The 19842-nt window shown below is 38.4% G+C and overlaps 1 protein-coding gene across 1 annotated transcript; it reads right to left on the reverse strand.

Annotated features, from left to right (window-relative positions):
• Nucleotides 1-1510: 1510 nt before the first annotated feature.
• Nucleotides 1511-2382, reverse strand: LOC111159541 (olfactory receptor 2D3). The gene is given in 2 exon segments (XM_022522069.1): nt 1511-1561; nt 1564-2382. Coding segments are annotated over 2 exon segments (870 nt in total).
• Between the last annotated feature and the right edge of the window lie 17460 nt (nt 2383-19842).

The following is a 19842-nucleotide window of genomic DNA, read 5'->3' on the forward strand; positions in this document are numbered from 1 at the left end:
GCATCCACCCCCAGTGCCAGGAATGGGTGGCTGGGGGCCTTGGTAGAGGTGAGGGTGAGGGGCAGGGAGAATGGCCTGTCAAACAGGCTTAGCTTCCCCCATCCTATCCCGGAGAATGGGCCAACATCTTCCTCACCTTCTCGGTGCCACCACCACCCCATTTGCGGAGAACCAAAAATCATGGCAGAACTTTGAAAAGATACCGGTTTGTAGAAAGCATGGTTTTCACTGGTTGATGCACTCATTCATTGCTTCTGTTTTGCATCCAAGTAAAACGTCTCGCGGAAGGCCATGAGTTCAGTTTTGGCTTGTTGAGGATGAAATACTTTGTGCCGTCCAAGAAGCATTATCAAGTAGACATATAGATAGAGGTGTCTGGAGCCTCGAGGTGTCTCGGGCCAGCGGTGTAAAATTTGTGTTAATTCTGGGTAAGTGACAGTTGAGGTTATGGGTGAGGACAACGTTGCAGAAGGAAAGAGAAAAAGAGAAAATACAAAAAGGAAAGGGTCCAGGGTAAGAGAGTAAGGAGCTATCTATTCTTGTTTAGGCCAATGCTGTTTGGCTTGTTTGGCCAATGTTAGGCTCAATAGAAATATTATGGTTTAAGCCTCAGACCTATATTTGGATTAAATGACCATTAAATCCCCTTTTGACCGATAGTCTATGTTTCTATGAAATGTGGGATGATGAAATACTCATTTCTTTGAAGCTTTCAGGAAAGAACATTATTTTGCTTTTGTACCATTTTACAAGCTGAAATGCTCTGAGCCATTAATGATTCCAGTATTAAGGACTCTTCCAGATATATTGATTGTTTCTGTCAGTGCCTATTCCTAGGTTTGTATGACTGGGACATCTACACCTGAAATGTCTTTGGTGTTAGAATCATGTATGCGATTCATATTAGATGTTATTTCAAGATAATCCATTTTAAACCTCTTAAATTCAGTAGTGATCATGCTTAAAACATAACCATATTAACTGAATTAATCACAAACTTCAAAACAGTATTTGATGTGTTTCATACTCAAGAAAACCTAACCTCTTAACCTTTTATTTCTCCTCTGTGTTCTATTTTAGTGTGGAGTATTCATGGTTTTTAGAATGTGTCCTTCATGTTTATGCTTCCTGAACTAATCCTTAACTGTCTAGCAGGATACTGTATCTCTTTTAAGAATGTTACCATAGTTCTAAAAGTCAGACCCAGAGGGGTGTCTGGGTGACTCAGTGAGTTGAACGTCTGAATCTTGATCAGCTCAGGTTATGATCTCAGGGTTGTTGAGATGGAGCCCCGAGTCAGCTTTGCAGTGGCATGGAACCTGTTTAAGATTCTTTCTCCCTCTTCCTCTACTCTCCCTCATGTGCATGCGCTCTTTTGCTCACTCGCTCTCTCTCTAAAAATCTAAAACTAAACTAAACTAGAAGTCAGACCCAGAGATCACCGCCTTCAGAAAAGAACTTTCTTTCAGCTAGTTTTCTGAGAGCCCCTTTGACATCCTTGTTTCTCAGGCTATAAATTATGGGGTTCAACATTGGAGTCACCACTGTATAGAACACAGATATCATCTTATCCTGCTCTTTTGTGGTCTTGGAGTTTGGCCGCATGTAGGTGAATATTCCCGAGCCATAGAAGAGGACAACAACAATGAGATGGGAACCACAAGTAGAGAAAGCCTTGAGCCTCCCCTCCCCGGACTGCATCTGGATCACAGTGGAGATAATATTCCAGTAGGACACAAGGATCAGGCAGACAGGAGCTAAGAGGATGACCACGCCCATGGCAAAGATGGCCATTTCTGTGCCATAAGTGTCTGCTGAAGCCAGCTTCAGGAGGGCAGGAGGTTCACAAAAGTAGTGGTTAATAATGTTCTGTCCTTGATAGGGTAGTAGGAAAGTAAAGATGGTATCCACCAGAGACACTAGTGCCCCACTGGCCCAGGATCCTATGGTCAACTGGAGACACACCTTTTGGGTCATGATGGTGGAGTAGTGCAAGGGCTTGCAGACAGCCACATACCGGTCATAGGACATCACCGCCAGCAGTGCACACTCTGTACACCCCACCAGAAGAAAGACAATTATCTGTGTCATACACCCCAAAAAAGAAATAGTTTTTCTCTGCACAAGGAAGTGGACCAACACTTGAGGGACAATGCTAGTAGAGAAGCAGAGATCTGCGAACGAGAGGTTTCTAAGAAAAAAGTACATGGGAGTGTGAAGTCGAGAATCCATGAAGATGAGAAGGATGATGAGCAGGTTTCCAAGCACAGTCAAAAGATAAATGATGAGAGAAAGAATAAATAGCAGGATCTGGGTCTGCAAGTCCTGGAAAAGGCCAAAGAAAATAAACTCAGTCACAAAGGTTTGGTTTTCCTCTCCCATTGAGATTTATGTCTCTTTACCTGTTTGCACAAATAAAAAGAACAAACTTTGGGATGGTGATGTCATGTCCCATAGAAGAGTATCATTTAAAGCCCAGTTTAAAACCAAATTGGATATTTCTAGCTTGTTGCTATTCATATCATTCTAAGTAATACGAAATAGAATGTTTTAATTCTTATTAGTTGGTTGTAATGTAAGTTCACTTCATTGTTTCCCAAATCTTTTCTTCCCATTTTCACTTATTTATAGAGTATGACATTATTAAAGCCTTCTTGGCTAGTTCTAATAGGAGGATATTAGACTTTATGTGGATTTTACTAAATGACTATATACACATTGTTACAAAGTGATGTGTATATTGTTAGCACTGTTACCATGTATAAAACTGCACCAATAACTGCTCAAAATATTACATATTTAATCATAATACATATGCTTGAAAAATGAGAAACAGCTTTCTGGCATCAAACTGAATTTGACCTCTTAAAAAAACCACAATGTTGGGGGCGCCTGGGTGGCTCAGTGGGTTAAGCCTCTGCCTTCGGCTCAGGTCATGATCTCGGGGTCCTGGGATCGAGCCCCACATCAGGCTTCCTGCTGAGCAGGGAGCCTGCTTCCCTTCCTCTCTCTCTCTCTGCCTGCCTCTCTGCCTACTTGTGATCTCTGTCTGTCAAAAAAAAAACATCAAAAAACCCACAATGTTTTCTTGCTTTAAAGTTAAGGAGGGCATATGATGTGATGAGTACTGGGTGTTACATGCAAGTAATGAATCATCGAACACTACATCAAAAACTAATGATGTACTTTAGTGTACAGCAGCTAACTTAACATAAAAGAAAACACATAGTGTCAGGTTACTATAAACAATTATATACTAACAAATGAGATAACTTAGAAAAATATAAATATTAACATGTAATATGTATTTGATTCTTTAACTGAAGTATAGTTGACATACAATGCTATATTAGTTTCAAGTGTACAACATAGTGGGATTTGACAATTCTTTACACAATGCTCAACACAATAAATGTAGTTACCACCTGTCACCATAAAACATTATCACAATATTAGTTACCATATTATTTATGCTGTACTTTTCATCTCTGTGATTTATTTTGTTTATTGTTTTATTTTATAATGAATTTTGTACCTTATATAGTCACCTCTTATAAAATATATAAAATTATATTCTATGGCTTTAAAAAACATAATGGCCCAAGAATTATTTACTAAGGATAAATGCAAATAACTATTAAATTTAAGAAAAATACTTGATGTAATTATAAATACTTATAAATAAATAGAACACAAGAATGAGAGATACAGGGGTGCCTAGGTGGCTCAGTGGGTTAAGCCTCTGCCTTCGGCTCAGGTCATGATCCTGGGGTCCTGGGATCGAGCCCCGCATAGGGCTCTCTGCTCAGCAGGGAGCCTGCTTCCCTTCCTCTCTCTCTGCCTGCCTCTCTGCCTACTTGTGATCTCTCTCTGTCAAATAAATAAATAAAAATCTTTTAAAAAAAAAAGAATGAGAGATACATTTTTCACCTGTGTAATTAGCTAAAATTTTAACAAACAACTACATCACAAAATAGTAATTAGTATTTTATTGAAAATTTAACCCAAGACAGGCATCAAGAGTTTTATATAATCACATTATCCAATAACATTATAAGGTAGACATTATTAATCTTACTTTGCAGATGAGAAAGCTGAGGCACAGAAAAGTTCATCCACCTTCCCCAAATCACACACTTAATAAATGGCAGAATTCTGTAAAATGAGGGTGCAGAAAAAACATTTTCGTGGGGCACCTGGGTGGCTCAGGGGTTAAAGCCTCTGCCTTCGGCTCAGGTCATGATCCCAGAGTCCTGGGATCGAGCCAGCCTGCTTCTCTCTCTCTCTCTGCCTGCCTCTCTGCCTACTTGTGATCTCTGTCTAATAAATAAATAAATAAATATTTAAAAAAAATTTTTTTTCGTGCAATGCAAGTGGGTAGGAAAATCAGTCCCATCCTTTTGGAAAATAATTATGTCAAATATATTTAAATATTTAAATAGTCATACTTTGACCCAGTTCTCAATAATATGGGGGAGGGAGAGATTCTGTTTTTACCAGTCCTTTCTTCCCCATGAGGAAGAATCTGATTTGTGACATTCTAGGATGTTGCATGGTCCATATAACTGCTTGCTAGAGTTACTGCGATTTAAAAGGTCATGCACATGGGTGACTGGGTGGCTCAGGGGGTTAAGCCTCTGCCTTCAGCTCAGGTCATGGTCTCAGGGTCCTGGGATAGAGCTCTGCATTGGGCTCCTTACACACCGGGGAGCCTGCTTCTCCCTCTCCCTCCGTCTGCTTCTCTGTTTACTTGTAATCTCTATCTCTCTGTCAAATAAATAAATAACATCTTTAAAAAAATGGTCATGCATGTTTTATTTCTCCAGTTCTTCATAGAACTGGACTGATAAATTGGGTAAAATTCCAGTCAAGCTCTAAGGGGGGTTGAAGATTTTGAAAGACTTTAGAGCAAGTACTCCAACTCAGGCTTATCAGAGTTCACTTGCGTGACATTAGGGACTAACATGTCATCTCCCAACCCATGCATTTTGTAGGATCTCAGTTCTGGCAGCAGCAGGAGCAGGTCTCATTTCACAAGCAGACCAGTGCACACCTTATTAAAATGTGCCCCACTTGTCTGGGGACCAAACAGTGCACACAACATGCAAAGAGAGCCTCTGCAGACTACTGGACTGAAGGAAAAAGTGGCCAGAACTCAACAGCAAGGCATGTGCAACAAACATAGAAGGCACTTCCTGAAGCACCAAGTCCTGAAGAATAGGAGATATACAGGACCTCTTTTTCATAAAGCCATTACTTTTAAGAGCAGGAGATATAGCTGGCATTCCTAACACAGAAACACACACACAGAGAGTAAGACAAAATGAAGAGACAGAAGAATGTGTCCCAAATGAAAGAACAGGACAAACCACAGCAAGGGACCTAAGCAAAACAGATATTAATTATCTGATAGAGATAGAAAATTTAAAGTAATGATCATATAAATACTCACTGGACTTGAGAAAAGAGTGGAGGACATCAGTGAGACCCTTGAGAAAGAGATAGAAAAGAACCCATCATAGAGGAAGATCACAATAAATGAAGTAAAAAATACAGTTGATGGGAGTACCTGGGTGGCTCAGTGGGTTAAGCCTCTGTCTTTGGCTCAAGTTATGATCCCAGGGTCCTGGGATTGAGCCCCACATTGGGCTCTCTGCTCAGCAGGGAGCCTGCTTCCCCCGCCCCCGCCTCTCTGCCTGCTTGTGATCTCTGTCTGTCAAATAAATAAATAAAATCTTTCAAAAAATACACTTCATGGAATAAATAGCAAGCTAGAGGAGGAACGGAATGATTTAATGACCATAAGACACAGTAACAGAAAGTAATCAAGCTGAGCAAATGAGAGAAAAAAGAATTATACAAAAAGAGAATAGGCATAGGGAACTCAGTGACTCCAAGTTTAATAACATTTCTATTGTGAGGATTCCAGAAGGAGAAAAGACAGAAAAGGGGGCAGAGTATTTATTGAAGAAGTAATATCTGAAAACTTCCTATATCTGGGAACGAAACAGAAATCCAGATACAGGAGGCACAGAGATCCCCCAATAAAATCAACCAAAGCATGTCCACAACAAGACACATAGTAATTAAAATGACAAAAGTAGTAGTAAAGAAAAAAAATTTAAACAGCAAGAGAAAAAAAGACAGTTACATATAAGGGAAACTCATAAGGCCAGCAGCAGATCAGCAGAAACTTTGCAGGCCCAGAAAGGAGCCGGTGATACCGTCAAAGTGCTGAAAGGGAAAAATACACAGCCAAGAATACTTTATCCAGCAAGTTCATCATTCAGAATAGAAGGAGAGAGAAAAACTTTCTCAGACAAACAAAACCTATGAGTTCATGACTGCTGAACCACTCTTGCAAGAAACATTGAGAGACTCTAAGTGTTAAGGAAAGACCGTAGTGAGAATTCAGTAGGAAACACAAAACTAATCAAAATAGTTATATCTGTAAAATTAGTCAAGAGATTCACAAAATAAAAGGATGTAAAATATGACACCATATACCTAAAACGTGTGTGAATGTGGGGGGAGGGTGTGGAGATAGGAGTAAAGAATGGGTTCAATCTTAAGCAATCATCAACTTCATATAGACTGCTGTATGCAGAAGACGTATTATATGAACAGAATGGTAACCATAAATCAAAAACTAGTAATAGATATGCAAAGAATAAAGAGAAAGGAATCTGAGTGTATCACTAAAGAAAACCAAAAAGCCATGAAAGTGAGCAAGAGAAGGATCAAAGAAAAACTACAAAAACAACCACAAAACCAGTAATAAAATGGCAAAACACATATGTATCAATAGCTACTTTGAATGTAAATGGACTAAATGCTCTGATCAAAGGACACAGGGTGACAGAACGGATAAAGAAAACATACTCATCTATATGCTGACTACAAGGGACTCAGTTTAGACCTAAAGATATATGCAGATTGAAAGTGCGTCAATAGGGATGCCTGGGTGGCTCAGTCGGTTACAGTCTGCCTTTGGCTCAGGTTATGATCCCAGGTTCCTGGGATCAAGCCCCGCATTGGGCTCCCTGATCAGCAGGAGCTGGTGTCTTCCTCTACCCTGCCCCCCGCCCCAACTTGTGCTCTCTTGCACACGTGCTTTCTCCTTCTTTCTCAAACAAATAAAACCTTAAAAAAACAAAAGTGAATAGATAGAAAAACACGTATATGCAAATAGAAGTGCAAAGAAACCTGGGGTAGCAATACTTCCATTAGACAAAACACACTTAAAAACAAAGACTGTAACAAGAGATCAAAAAAGAATAGATCATTGGATAGATCATCCAAACATAAACTCAACTAGGATACAGTGGCCTTGATTGACACATTGGACCAGATGGATCTAACTAATATAGCCAGAAAAATCCATCCTAAAACAGAAGAATACACAGTCTTTTCAAGTCATATAAAACAGTCTCCAGAATAAATCCAGTATTAGGCCACAAAATAAGTCTTAACAAATTAAAAAGCATTGAAGTCATACCATGAATCCTTCCAACCACAATACTATGAAACTAGAAATCAAATAAAAGAAAATATCTAGAAAGAGCACAAATCCATGGAGGCTAAAGAACATGCTACTAAACAATGAATGGGTCAATCAAGAAATGAAAGAGGAATTTGGGGCACCTGGGTGGGTCAGTTGGTTTAGCATCTGACTCTTGATTTTGCTTAAGATTCTCTTCCTCTCTCTCTGCCCCTCTCCTCCAGCCATGCACTCTCTCTCCAAAAATATGAAAGAAAGAGAGAAAGAAAGAAAGAAAGAAAAGAAAAGAAAAGAAAGAAAGGGAGGGAGGGAGGGAGTGGGTAAGGAAGGAAGAAAGAAAGGGGGGAGGGAGGAAGGAAGAAAGGAAGAAAGAAAGCTATCAAAGAGGAAATAAAAAATACATGGAGACAAATGAAAATGAACACACAAAGGTCAAAAATCCTTGGGATGCAAGAAAAGCTTTTCTAAGAGGGAAGTCTACTGCAATATAGGCCTACCTCAAGAAGCAAGAAAAATATCAAATAAACAACCGAACCTGACCCCTATAGAAGCTAGAAAAAGAACACCAAACAAGGCTTAAAACCAGCTGAAGAAGGGAAATAATAAAGATTAATGTGGAAATAAATGATAATGAAACTAAAAAAAATAGAACAGATCAATGAAATGAGGAGCTGGTTCTTTGAAAAAATTAATAAAATTAATAAACTCGTAGCTGGGCTTATCAAAAGAAAAGAGAAAGGACCCAAATACATAAAATTTCAAATGAGAGAAGAGCAATTACAAACACCACAGAAATACAAACAATTATAAAAGAATATTATATGCCAATGAGTTACACAACCTAGAAGAAATGGAAAAATTCCTAGAAACATATCAGCTCCCAAACCTGAATCAGGAATAAATGGAAAATTTGAACAGACTGATTACCAGCCATGAAACTAAATCAGTAATCAAAAACTCCCAGCAAACAAAAGTCCAGGACCAGAGGGATTCACAGGTGAATGCTACCAAACATTTAAAGGAGAGTTAATACCTATTCTTCTCAAACTATTCCAAAAAACACAAGAGGAAGGAAAGCTTTCAAATTCATTTTATGAGGCCAGCATTACTGAGATACCAAAACCAGATAAAGACACTACAAAAAGAGAAAGAACTATAGGCCAGTATCTCTGATGAATATAAATGCACAAATCCTCAATAAAATACTAGCAAATTGAAGCCAACAATGCATTAAAAAAATCTTTCACTATAATCAATCAACATGATACAGGAAACATCACATCAACAAGAGAAAGAATAAAAAGCATGTGATTGTTTCAATAGATGTAGAAAAAGCATTTGAGAAAATACAACAACCATTCACAATTAAAAACTCTCCACAAAGTAGGTGCAGAGGGAATATACCTCAACATAATAAGGGCCCTCCATGAAAAACTCACAGCTAACATCACACTCAATGGTGAAAAACCAAAAGTCTTCCCCTTAAGATCAGGAGCAAGACAGGGATGGTCACTCTCACCACATTTATTCACCTTAGGCCCAGCTGCAGCAATCAGATAAGAAAAAGAAATAAAGGCATCCGAATTAGTAGAAAAGTAGTAAAACTTTGACTATCTGCAGATGACATGATACTATGTATAGAAAATCCTAAAGACTCCACCAAAAAAAATGCTAGAATCTGATGAGTGAATTCTGTAAGGTCACAGGATACAAAATCAATATGGAGAAACATGTTGCATATCTATACACTAATAACTGAAGCAGCAGAAAGGGAAATTAAGAAACAATCCCATTTACGACTGCACCAAAAAGAACAGGATAGATAGGCATTACCTTAACCAAGGAGGTGAAAGCCTTGTACTGTGAATACTGTAAAACACTGATGAAAGAAATCGAAGATGACACAAATGCTCATGGGTTGGAAGAAAAAAATACTGTTAAAATATCCATAGTGCCCAAAGCAATCTACAGACTCAATGCAATCCTTACCAAAACACCAACATCATTTTTCACAGGACTAATTCAAACAATCCTAAAATTTGTATGGAACCAACCACAAAAGAACCTGAAGCGTCAAAGCAATCCTGAGAAAGAACAAACACTGTAGGTACCACAGTCGCAGATTTCCAGATATACTGCAAAACTGTCATAATCAAAGCAATATAGTACTGACACAACAAAAGACACACAGAGGTATAGATTAGAACAGAGAGCCCAGAAATAAACCCATCATTATATGGTGGATTAATCTTTAACAGAGGAGGCAAACATATGCAATGGGAAACAGACAGTCTTTTCACAGACGGTGTTGGGAAAATTGGACAGCTGCATGCAAAAGAATGAAACCAGACCACTTTCTTACACCATATGCAAAAATAAACTCAAAATGGGTTAAGGGTCTCAATATGAGACCTAAAACCTTAAAAATACTAGAAGAGAGCACAGGCAGGAATGTCTCTCCTGTTGGCCATAGGAACATCTTTCTAGATATGTCTCCAGAGGCAAGGGAAACAGAAGCAAAAATAAACTATTGGGACTACTTCAAAAGCCTTCTGCACAGCAAAGGAAACAACAACACTAGAGACAACCTATGAATGGGAGAAGATATTTACAAATGACATAGCCAATAAAAGGTAAGTATCTAAATATATGACAAATGTATACAACTCAACACCGCAAACCCAAATTAACCAATAAAAAAAAAAAAATGGGTGGAAAACCTGAACAGACAGTTCTCCAAAGAAGACAAACAGATGGCCAACAGACACGTAAAAAGATGCTCAATATCACTAATCATCAGGAATTTACAAATCAAACTATAAGAACAGATACACTTAAATATATAAACAACAAATAGAAAACTAGAACATCAAAGAGTGTTTAAAAAGAATAAAAAGAATACCAATGAAATGATGCAAAGAGGACATTATATAGGCAATTCAGAGAAGAAATGCAAATGCCCAAAACCTGTGTAAAGAATATTCACACTCACTTAGAAAAACAGAAAATAAAATAGTAGGTAATGTATCTCTCCCATTAGATTAGCAAAGTTGAAATAGATTGAAATGTCCAACTGTATTTTTGAGAATGGGGCAAACAGATATGAAAAATGTAAATGTAACATTTATAAAATCTCCCTGGAACGTGATCAAAAATATAAATTTACAAAATGGATTTGCTTTTTTTTTCTGAATAAAGCTATTTTCAGGACTTTACATTTTGGAAATAATTACAGGTAGGCATAAACCTTTGTTTCAAAGGATATCCACATATAGGATTGTTTCCAAAATAAAACAGCTTACAGCCTAACAATAGGTGATGTGTTAAACACATCATTGTTTTCCATATAATATAATCTATACCATATAGAGAAAAGGGTAAGAGTAGAGATGTATGAATCATATAGCATAGATCGAATCCTTTCCTCCTATTTCTTAGCTCTGTGACCTTGGCCAGTGATTCAGCTCCTTTATGCCTTCATTTCCTCATGTGAAATGGATATAAACCACAAATTCATACTATGGATGTAAAGATTAAATTAAGAGCTTAATGGAGAGTAGTTCACACAATGTTGACAGCTCCATTTCAAGAAATGACTGCTGTGCTCATGATGTACTCACCCTAACCCATTAAATGGAAGTAGATCTGTCTTTTCTGTTGAACACTGTTGAGTTTCAAAAGAGGGTTGCGAAATAACATGAAAGGGTATGATTCATACAGATGGGGTGTGTGGGTGTGTGTGCATGTTGTGCACCTTTCTGTCTCTCTAGAGATGAGTCCATTAAATAATACCCTTATCTCATTGATAAATGCTTTTTATTTCAAATTGTTTTATTTTTTCAGTGTTTCAAGATTCATTGCTTATGCACTACACCCAGTGCTCCATGCAATACGTGCCCTCCTTAATACCCACCACCAGGCTCACCTAATCCCCCACCCCTTTCCCCACCAAAACCTTCAGTTTGTTTCTCAGAGTCTACAGTCATTGATAAACCTTTAACGCACAACAAAAACTTAGCATCCAGGGAGAGACTGCACATTATATTTAAAAAATGACTATGTCTCTATTCCTTAAATGTACGATTTGTACATTTACATATGTATGCAGTATATGTGGACCGGGAAGACTGCCAAACAGGAGAATAATAAGAATCTGTGAAAAAGGAGGTAAATAAGATGAAATGTAGTATCATTTATATTCCAAAGAAGTCCAGGGATAAAGGTTCTTTCACATTCTAAAGATTTCATATGATTCTGTCAAGTTTACTAATTAATCAAGCAATGACCTATCTTTATCTAATTCAGAGAAAAAATGAGGAAGAAAAATCAGAGTGAGAAAATACAATAAAGAAAGTAGAAATTAGAAGAAATCAGGGAATGGAAACTGAACTTGGAGGGAATCTAGGGATGTGGAGAAAAAGTAGAAGAAGGAAGAAAGACATGAAGAGATCTGTAAGTCTGGCTGTCCCCAAAGCAAAGGGACAGGCAATGCATCTTTTATTCTCGAGGTCCCAATAACTTTGTAACTACTATAGCCTTTCCTTGTGACGGTGTCTCATGCACACACAATTACATACATGGCATTATACCTTGTCACATACACATTCCACATGCTGCATATACCTAGTTGCTCTCAGCTTCACAGTATCTTATATAAACACACAGAAATCCACACACCACAGATATACTCACTGGAGTATTTCATATTCTCATACGTGTACCCTCATGGCCAGCAAATCTTTCACAATAACAAAAGATGTCATAAAGTAGGTAATGAGCCAATTGGATACTGACCAAGGCTGGGTGTTTTGGGAACCCACTATGCCTGACTTGTGTGTGAAGGATACCAATGTATGGGGTGTGTGTGTGGACACCAGCAGTGGGGGCTAGTATCTTCTTTGGGACTAGAAGGCCAACATTGATTGTAATGGGACCCACGCTCTGCTGTCTGTCGTAACTCACCAGCGGGTTGGCTAGCAGAGCCGGGCTTCTTAGAACAGTGTACCATGCAGTCCTGATTCCTTCACATCTCCTAGAACCAGAGAATACTCAAAAAGCGAGGAGTTCTTCATGGGGTTCCACAAAGCAAGAGTCCTGTTTTCCCTCCAGCCCCTGTCTGTTCAATGGGTCATGGTAGAACACATGCAAGCGGAGAGAAACAATGGAGACTGAAGGGCTAAAACAGGAAGGAAAGGGAAAATCAGGCAGTTGCTTTTCAATAGCAAGAGGCACAGCCTCTGTGATCTTTCTGGAAGGAGACCCATCCCTGATGATGAAAAGCATTTTGGAGCTGGGATTCTGGCGAAGAGTGGGAATACAATTGTTGTCTCTGGGAGTCTAGCAAGGAACAACATTGATGTGCAAGAAAGTAAATGACCAAATTTACCTTTCCCAATGCCATGACCACCTACCACCCCCCAAATGGTACTGAAGATTCCAGACTGAGACCCATCAACAACTTGTCCACTCTCACCTGAGGACAGAGAGGAGGCAGGAACTGAGCTGCAGGGTCACTGGTGAAGGAATGGAGGATAAAGTGGGGGAGGCAATGATTTCTGCAGCCTGCAGATCAGTCTCTAAGGACAGCACCCATTGTGGGTAGGCTCCTAAGTAATGCCTCCCAGGGCCTGCACAAGAGTCATCCCTAGGAGTCTGACTCCACCCCCAGCCTTTCTGCCTTTCTTCATTCAAGGTACAAACGCCAATTCTCCTAGGTCCCAGTTCTGAACAGAGCATTTTTCCTTCAAGGATATATTTAGAGGTGAGGTCCTGAGAGTATGTAAACAGGGCATTCCCTGGAGCTTGAAAAGCCCTCAGCTTTATTACCTTTGCATCCTCTGAGACATCCTAGGGCACTCTGTGCTGTACATGAGGTCACAGACTAAAGTCTCCAACTCCCACTAACACACCTGTTCCAAACCTTATGCCCATGTCATTCCAAACAGCTCAGCAGATATCTTCTCAGGGTTTTACAAGTTATCAAACGAGTGTTTTCATTTATATAGTAATTAAATAGAAGTGAAGATAAGCAGATATTGGATTGTTTGGATGCCGACATTCTTTTTTTTTAAATTATCAATGTGATCTTTATTAGGCCGATTACAACTCTAAGTATGAAATTTTTTGTTAATGAAAATCTAAATTATTTTGTTCAATTAGTGGTTCATTTTACTCAGAGTTTTCAAGCTATTTATATGCAAAGATGTCAAAAATACTTAATCCATAAGCATCATAGAGGTGAGAATTTAAAATGGCATAATCATATCACTTCTTATGAGGAGCATACTTGAATTTACCAAAAAAATTTTTTTGAAAAAAAAAAAATTTTTATATAACTTAATTATCTTGGTAAGTATTGCCTATAGTTTTGGACCCTTGAAGTCCCCAATCTATTGGTAACACATTAACTTTGCCAGAGATCCTATGCTCCTGGAAGATAATAGCAATGTTTCCTGTATTTTTAGTATAACATGACAACAGATGTAGACTAGATAGTTTTTGCCCTCCACAACCTCCCCTACCTCCTTCAGATGTGGAAAGGGATGCCGACATTCTAACTGAGTACTACAGCTGTGTTGTAGGCCTCATGCTTTCATTTTGGTTTGTGGTTGTTTTGGTGCCATATGATCACCTTAAATGGTGGAGCTGAACTTGGTTAGCATGGTCTTCATATCAGCATTATAGCAGGGGTTCTGGGTGGCCTCTTATATTAAAGTTGTTAATTTACTGCACATAAAGTCCAAGCTTTTCTTTTGTGGGAATAATTCACAAAGGACAGTCTTATAGAAGGAGACTTTTAAACTATTAAGACTTTGGGGGCACTTGGGTGGCTCAGTGGGTTGAAGCCTCTGCCTTCGGCTCGGTCTCTGCTCAGCGGGGAGCCTGCTTCCTCCTCTCTCTCTCTGCCTGCCTCTCTGCCTACTTGTGATCTCTATCTGTCAAATAAATAAATAAATAAATCTTTAATAAAAAAATTAATAAACTATTAAGACTTTGGATTGGCCACAGGCCTCTCTCTGCCTGCCTCTCTGCCTACTTTTGATCTTTCTCTCTCTGTCACTAAATATAAGAAAAAAAAAAAGGGGGAAATGGAACTACTCTATAGCTCTCCCCAGCTAGTGAAAACATTTTTTCAAAGATAAATTTTAGATCCAAATGATGCATTTATATGCGCTAAAGGTCAAAGAATGTAAGCAAAAGCAAGTGGAAGAACAGGCCATCATATGGTAGTGTAACCATGTGGGAGTCAAGAAAGTGCCCTGAAGTTGTTAATCCCACCATCATATTTCAAGTGGCAATTTAGTTTCTGCAAAACATCATTTATCACCTTAAGGTAATGCTAGTAAATTGAATTTTATTGTTTCATTGTTTTTGTGGTTTGAGTTGCACATTTTTTATAGCTTAGTTTTGATTTCACAGCACCTGTAAATCTAACTCGTTAAAAATAAATGATTATGGTCCATGGTATAAATATGCTGTAATTTACTTAACCATATCTGTATTAATGAATATATGGATTTTTTCTACTCTTTAGACATTAAGAGTGCCACCGTGAACTTCTTGGAACATATATCTTCGTGTCCTTGTTAAATATATTTGAAGGATAACTTCCTGAAGTTTAATTTCAGGATTTAAAGGTACATTCCTTTAAAATGTCAATACATATTGTCAATTGCCCTATTAAAAAGTTGCATTAATTTACAGTCATCAAAATTGCATAAAAGTTCCGATTTAGTTACGCAGTTATTGACATTTGATACTGTGAACCTCTTCAATTTTGTTAACGCATTAGGTTAAAAAATGGTATCTCACTGTTAATTTATTATAGGGTACTTTAATTATGCTTTAGGATGAATATAATTTTGTATGTTTATTGATCATTTTCATTTTCTTTTTCTGTGACATGACTATTTCCTTTGCACAGATGTAAGGCGACCCAGTAATACCAGGTTCCTTCCCAGAATGGCTGTATCTCTCTACATTTTCCCAAATGTAAGTGACTGTTCCTCTCTTTTCTACATTTGCCAACGCTTTACAATATCCGACTTTCTAATTTCTGCATGCCTAATAGGGGTAAATAGATATCTCTTTGTTGTCTTAGTTTGTATACCTTTCAGTATGAATGAATTTGAGTATTGCTTTCTGTTTTTGCAGCCCTTGGAAGTTAATTTCTGTGAATTTCCTTGTATATCCCCGGTTTTTGTTTTATTTCTCTTATTGGGGATTTCTGCCTTTTTATCTTGATTTTTAGAATTTATTATGAATTCCCGATATTAAGTTCTTATTTCGTATTTGTTTTACATAGCACAAAATCTCATTCATTTCTCATCAACATTTTAACTTTACTCATCATTTTCTTCATTGAAAACAAATCCCAGATTTTGAGGAAATCAGATTCATCAAGTTTTTCATTATGGTCTGTATTTTGAAGGGTCCTTCCTGTAGGTCAAAAGATGTTCTGTTATGTTTTCTCCTATAACGTCATTGTTCTATTTGAACTCTTAGTTATTTAGCCCATTTAGAGTCTACCTTCTTGTGTCATGTTAGGGAGAAATCCCGTTTTATTTTCTCTTAGTATCAAACTAGTATTTATCAATACTTTTTACTGCACTATTTGTCATCTTCTGAATGATTTTTGTTATAACCCTGTTGTACATTCAATTTCACATATGTCTATCTAGGAGCTCTCAATTCTTTTTTTAAATATAAATCCAATTAGCCAGCATATAGTACATCACTAGTTTCTGATACAAGGTTCAATAATTCATCAGCTGCCTATAACACCCAGTGTATGAGCTCTCAATTCTGTTCCACTTTGTAGTCCTTTTCTCCCCCACCACAATGTAACCTGGCTTTTATTTTTGTAGCTTGGCAATATTGCCAGTAGAAAAGGTAAAGGTTCTATTTCTTCTTCTTTTCTTTCTTATTTTTTTTGAGAAAAAAGTAAGTTTTATTACTTAACATTGTTTCACTGTTACAATTATTGTACATAGGACTATTACTAAAGCTCACTTCACAGAGTGGCTGCAAAATGGCTTGAACTTTTAGCAGTACACATTTTATACAAAATTTCTTTTTCCACAGAAGTAGAGACATCAGAAAAATCATTACAGCTAAAAACGTTGGTGAGGTGGTAGAAATATCCTTTCACAAATTGCTATGTTAGAATAGTACTTGAGGGGCACCTGGGTGGCTCAGTGGGTTAAAGCCTCTGCTTTCGGCTCAGGTCATGATCCCAGGGTCCTGGAATCGAGGCCCGCATCGGGCTCTCTGCTCAGCAGGGAGCCTGCTTCCCTCTCTCTCTCTGCCTGCCTCTCTGCCTACTTGTGATCTCTGTCAAATAAATAAAATCTTAAAAAAAAAAAAAAGAATAGTACTTGAGAAGGCAAGATTCCTTAAGTCCCAAGCTTTAACAAACTTAATGATTAGCTCCATAGCATAAGGGGAAGATAAGGGGAACATAAGGGGAAGATGAGGGGAAGATTCTCAAGTCTTTAAGCTTTTAAATATGGACCTATGGATGAACTCAGCAATACCCAGCTCTGCAGAGAATTAAGGATGAACTGGGATAGTGTGACTGGTGGGAAGGGTGAAGGGGGACCACCTCTAACAGTCCTCAAACTACTCCAGCTGTTCCTGTTCCATACCATCCACCAAGCTAGCCCAGTCGCCTTCACTCAGGGTGTCACCAAAGGCAGTTTCAAGGCTCGATGGCAAAAGATGACCTACATCCTCTTAACCTTCTACTACCTCTTTCTGTTGCCACTGACTGCCATGACTGTCTGCTATAGCCACATTATCCTCAGTGTGTCTATTCCCCGGACAAGGAAGAGGAACCATGGTGAGACTCCAATCCCTGGACCCTACTAATCCATACCTTAAGGCTATTGCCTCTAGCCTCATTTACCGATCTGAGAGCTTTCTATCAAACCAAAAGTGACATCATATCCATCCCTCTAGCCCCTGCTGCTGCAAGTATTTTCTAAATGCCTTCACTTCTAACCAACCTCTAGCCAACCTCCATTGTTGAGTTAGCTGGGCAAGGATTAAGGAGAAAGGTGATCAGTGTTCTCCTTTAGTCTTGGACACCATCAAGTCTCCAAGTAGTCTTAGTAGCTTCATAACACCACACGTCAATCAAAAGCTTTCTTCCAGCATGTGGGGGGCAAACTCACCGTCGGGGGCTGGGAATTTAGAAAACATACTCAAATTCAGAAGCACTCAGCTTCTGAACTGAATGTAGGATGAATGGGCAGAGATGGTGAGCTATAGTTCTGATACAAGGAAGAGAATGTGGCAAATAGGAGCTAATGCTGCAAATCCTCTTCCCTTCCCAAACTGGGACTATATGCTTGCCCCTCTCCCTCAGGGATTATGACAGACATGCTAGAGAGGCTCCATTTCTAACCATGTTTTTTTTTTTTTTTTTTAAGATTTTATTTATTTATTTCTTTATTTGAGAGACAGAGATCACAAGTAGGCAGAGAGGCAGGCAGAGAGAGAGGGGAGCAGGCTCCCCACTGAGCAGAGAGCCCGATACGGGGCTCGATCCCAGGACCCTGAGATCATGACCTGAGCTGAAGGCAGAGGCTTTAACCCACTGGGCCACCCAAGTGCCCCGGAGATATACCTTTTCAAGTCCTTTATCCATTTTTAAATTGTGTTGTTCATCTGTTTTGATTTTGAGTTGCATGAGTTCCTTAAATATTCTGCATACTAGACCCTTCTCAGATATTTGATTTGCAATTATTTTCTCCCATTCTGTGAGATGTCATTTCACTTTCATGGTTGGACTAAGTTAAACAACACAAATATGGTTTTAGTTGTCTTTTTCCCGATTAAACATTCAATTGGGTACTGTAAACTTCTATTTTCTAGAAGCTGATAAAGTGTGCTCTGACAGCATTTGGGATGTTTTTTGTATTTCTTTGGAGGGAGGGCCACTCGAGTTCCCTACTTTACTATTTTTGCTATAACAAATAATTTTTGACTTTAGGCTATCTTAGTAATCAGTATAAAGAAAAATTTGGGATTTTGTTAATCTTATATTTATATTTTGTTTTCTATTTCACTGATTTCTTCTTTTCTATTATTTACTTGTTTGTGCCTTTGGATTTGCTTCACTACTTCACACCCCTGTGAAAGACTCAGCAGTTTGAATTAAATGCTTAACTTCATTTTTTCCCTCTTTTCTTTCTCTTTCTATTTTTTAAAAAGATTTTATTTATTTATTTGTCAGAGAGAGAGAGTGAGAGAACACAAGAGGGGAGCTGCAGGCAGAGGTAGAGGAAGAAGCAGGCTCCCCTCTGAGCAAGGAGCTGGATGTGGGACTCCATCCCAGGTCCCTGGGATCATGACCTGAGCTGAAGGCAGACACTTAACCAACTGAGCTACCCAGGCGTCTCTCTCTTTCTCTTAATTTTTTTAAATTTTTATTTTTTTAAGATTTTATTTATTTATTTGATAGAAAAAGAGATCACAAGTAGGCAAAGAGACAGGCAGAGAGAGAGGGGGAAGCAGGCTCCCTGTTGAGCAGAGAGCCCGATGTGGGGCTTAATCCCAGGACCCTGAGATCATGACCTGAGTTGAAGGCAGAGGCTTAACCCACTGAACCACCCAGGCGCCCTGCCCTCTCCTTCTCTTTAAATGAGGTATTACTTGCATACAGAATGTGCACCAATCTTCAGTACAGCTCAACAAGTCTTATGTATGTATATGTCTGTGTAACTATTATATAGATCAGAAAGCAGAACCCTCACAACCATCAAAATGCTCCCAGTCAACTCCAAATCACAGTCTCTCAAAGGTAACCATTATTTGGAATTTTAAAAATATAAATTAGTCTTGCTTGTTCTTGAGCTTCAAAGAAATGGAATCCTATAGAATATACTTCTTATATGTCTAGCTTCTTTTACTAGACATCTTTCTGTCTCTGTGTTTGCAAGTAGCAGTAGTTCATTCTTTTAAAAATAAACAATAGTATCCCACTTCATTCAATTTATCTTTTATCTTGTCCATCCGAATTTATATTGTTGCCATTTCTGGTTATTTTGAGTATGGCTGTTTAACAAAAATACTTGCATGTACTTGTGGTGGAGGTAAACACTCATTTCCATAAGGCATGTATACCACAGAGAGGTGAAACAAATGGACTGTAGGAGAGAAGGCATATATTTAAGGTTAGTTTTCAAAGTTGCTTCCAAATGGACTTCTTATATTGACTGTACCAAACTATGCTCCTGTGAGCAGTGAAAATTGCTCCACATCTTCAGTTGTTTTAATCCATTTTTACAAAGCTTAGTGGTATTTCATTGTGGTTTTTTTTTTTAAGATTTTTTTTT

This window comes from Enhydra lutris, unplaced genomic scaffold (genome assembly GCF_002288905.1).
Source record: "Enhydra lutris kenyoni isolate GAN:26980312 unplaced genomic scaffold, ASM228890v2 scaffoldscaffold68, whole genome shotgun sequence".
NCBI lineage: Eukaryota > Metazoa > Chordata > Mammalia > Carnivora > Mustelidae > Enhydra > Enhydra lutris.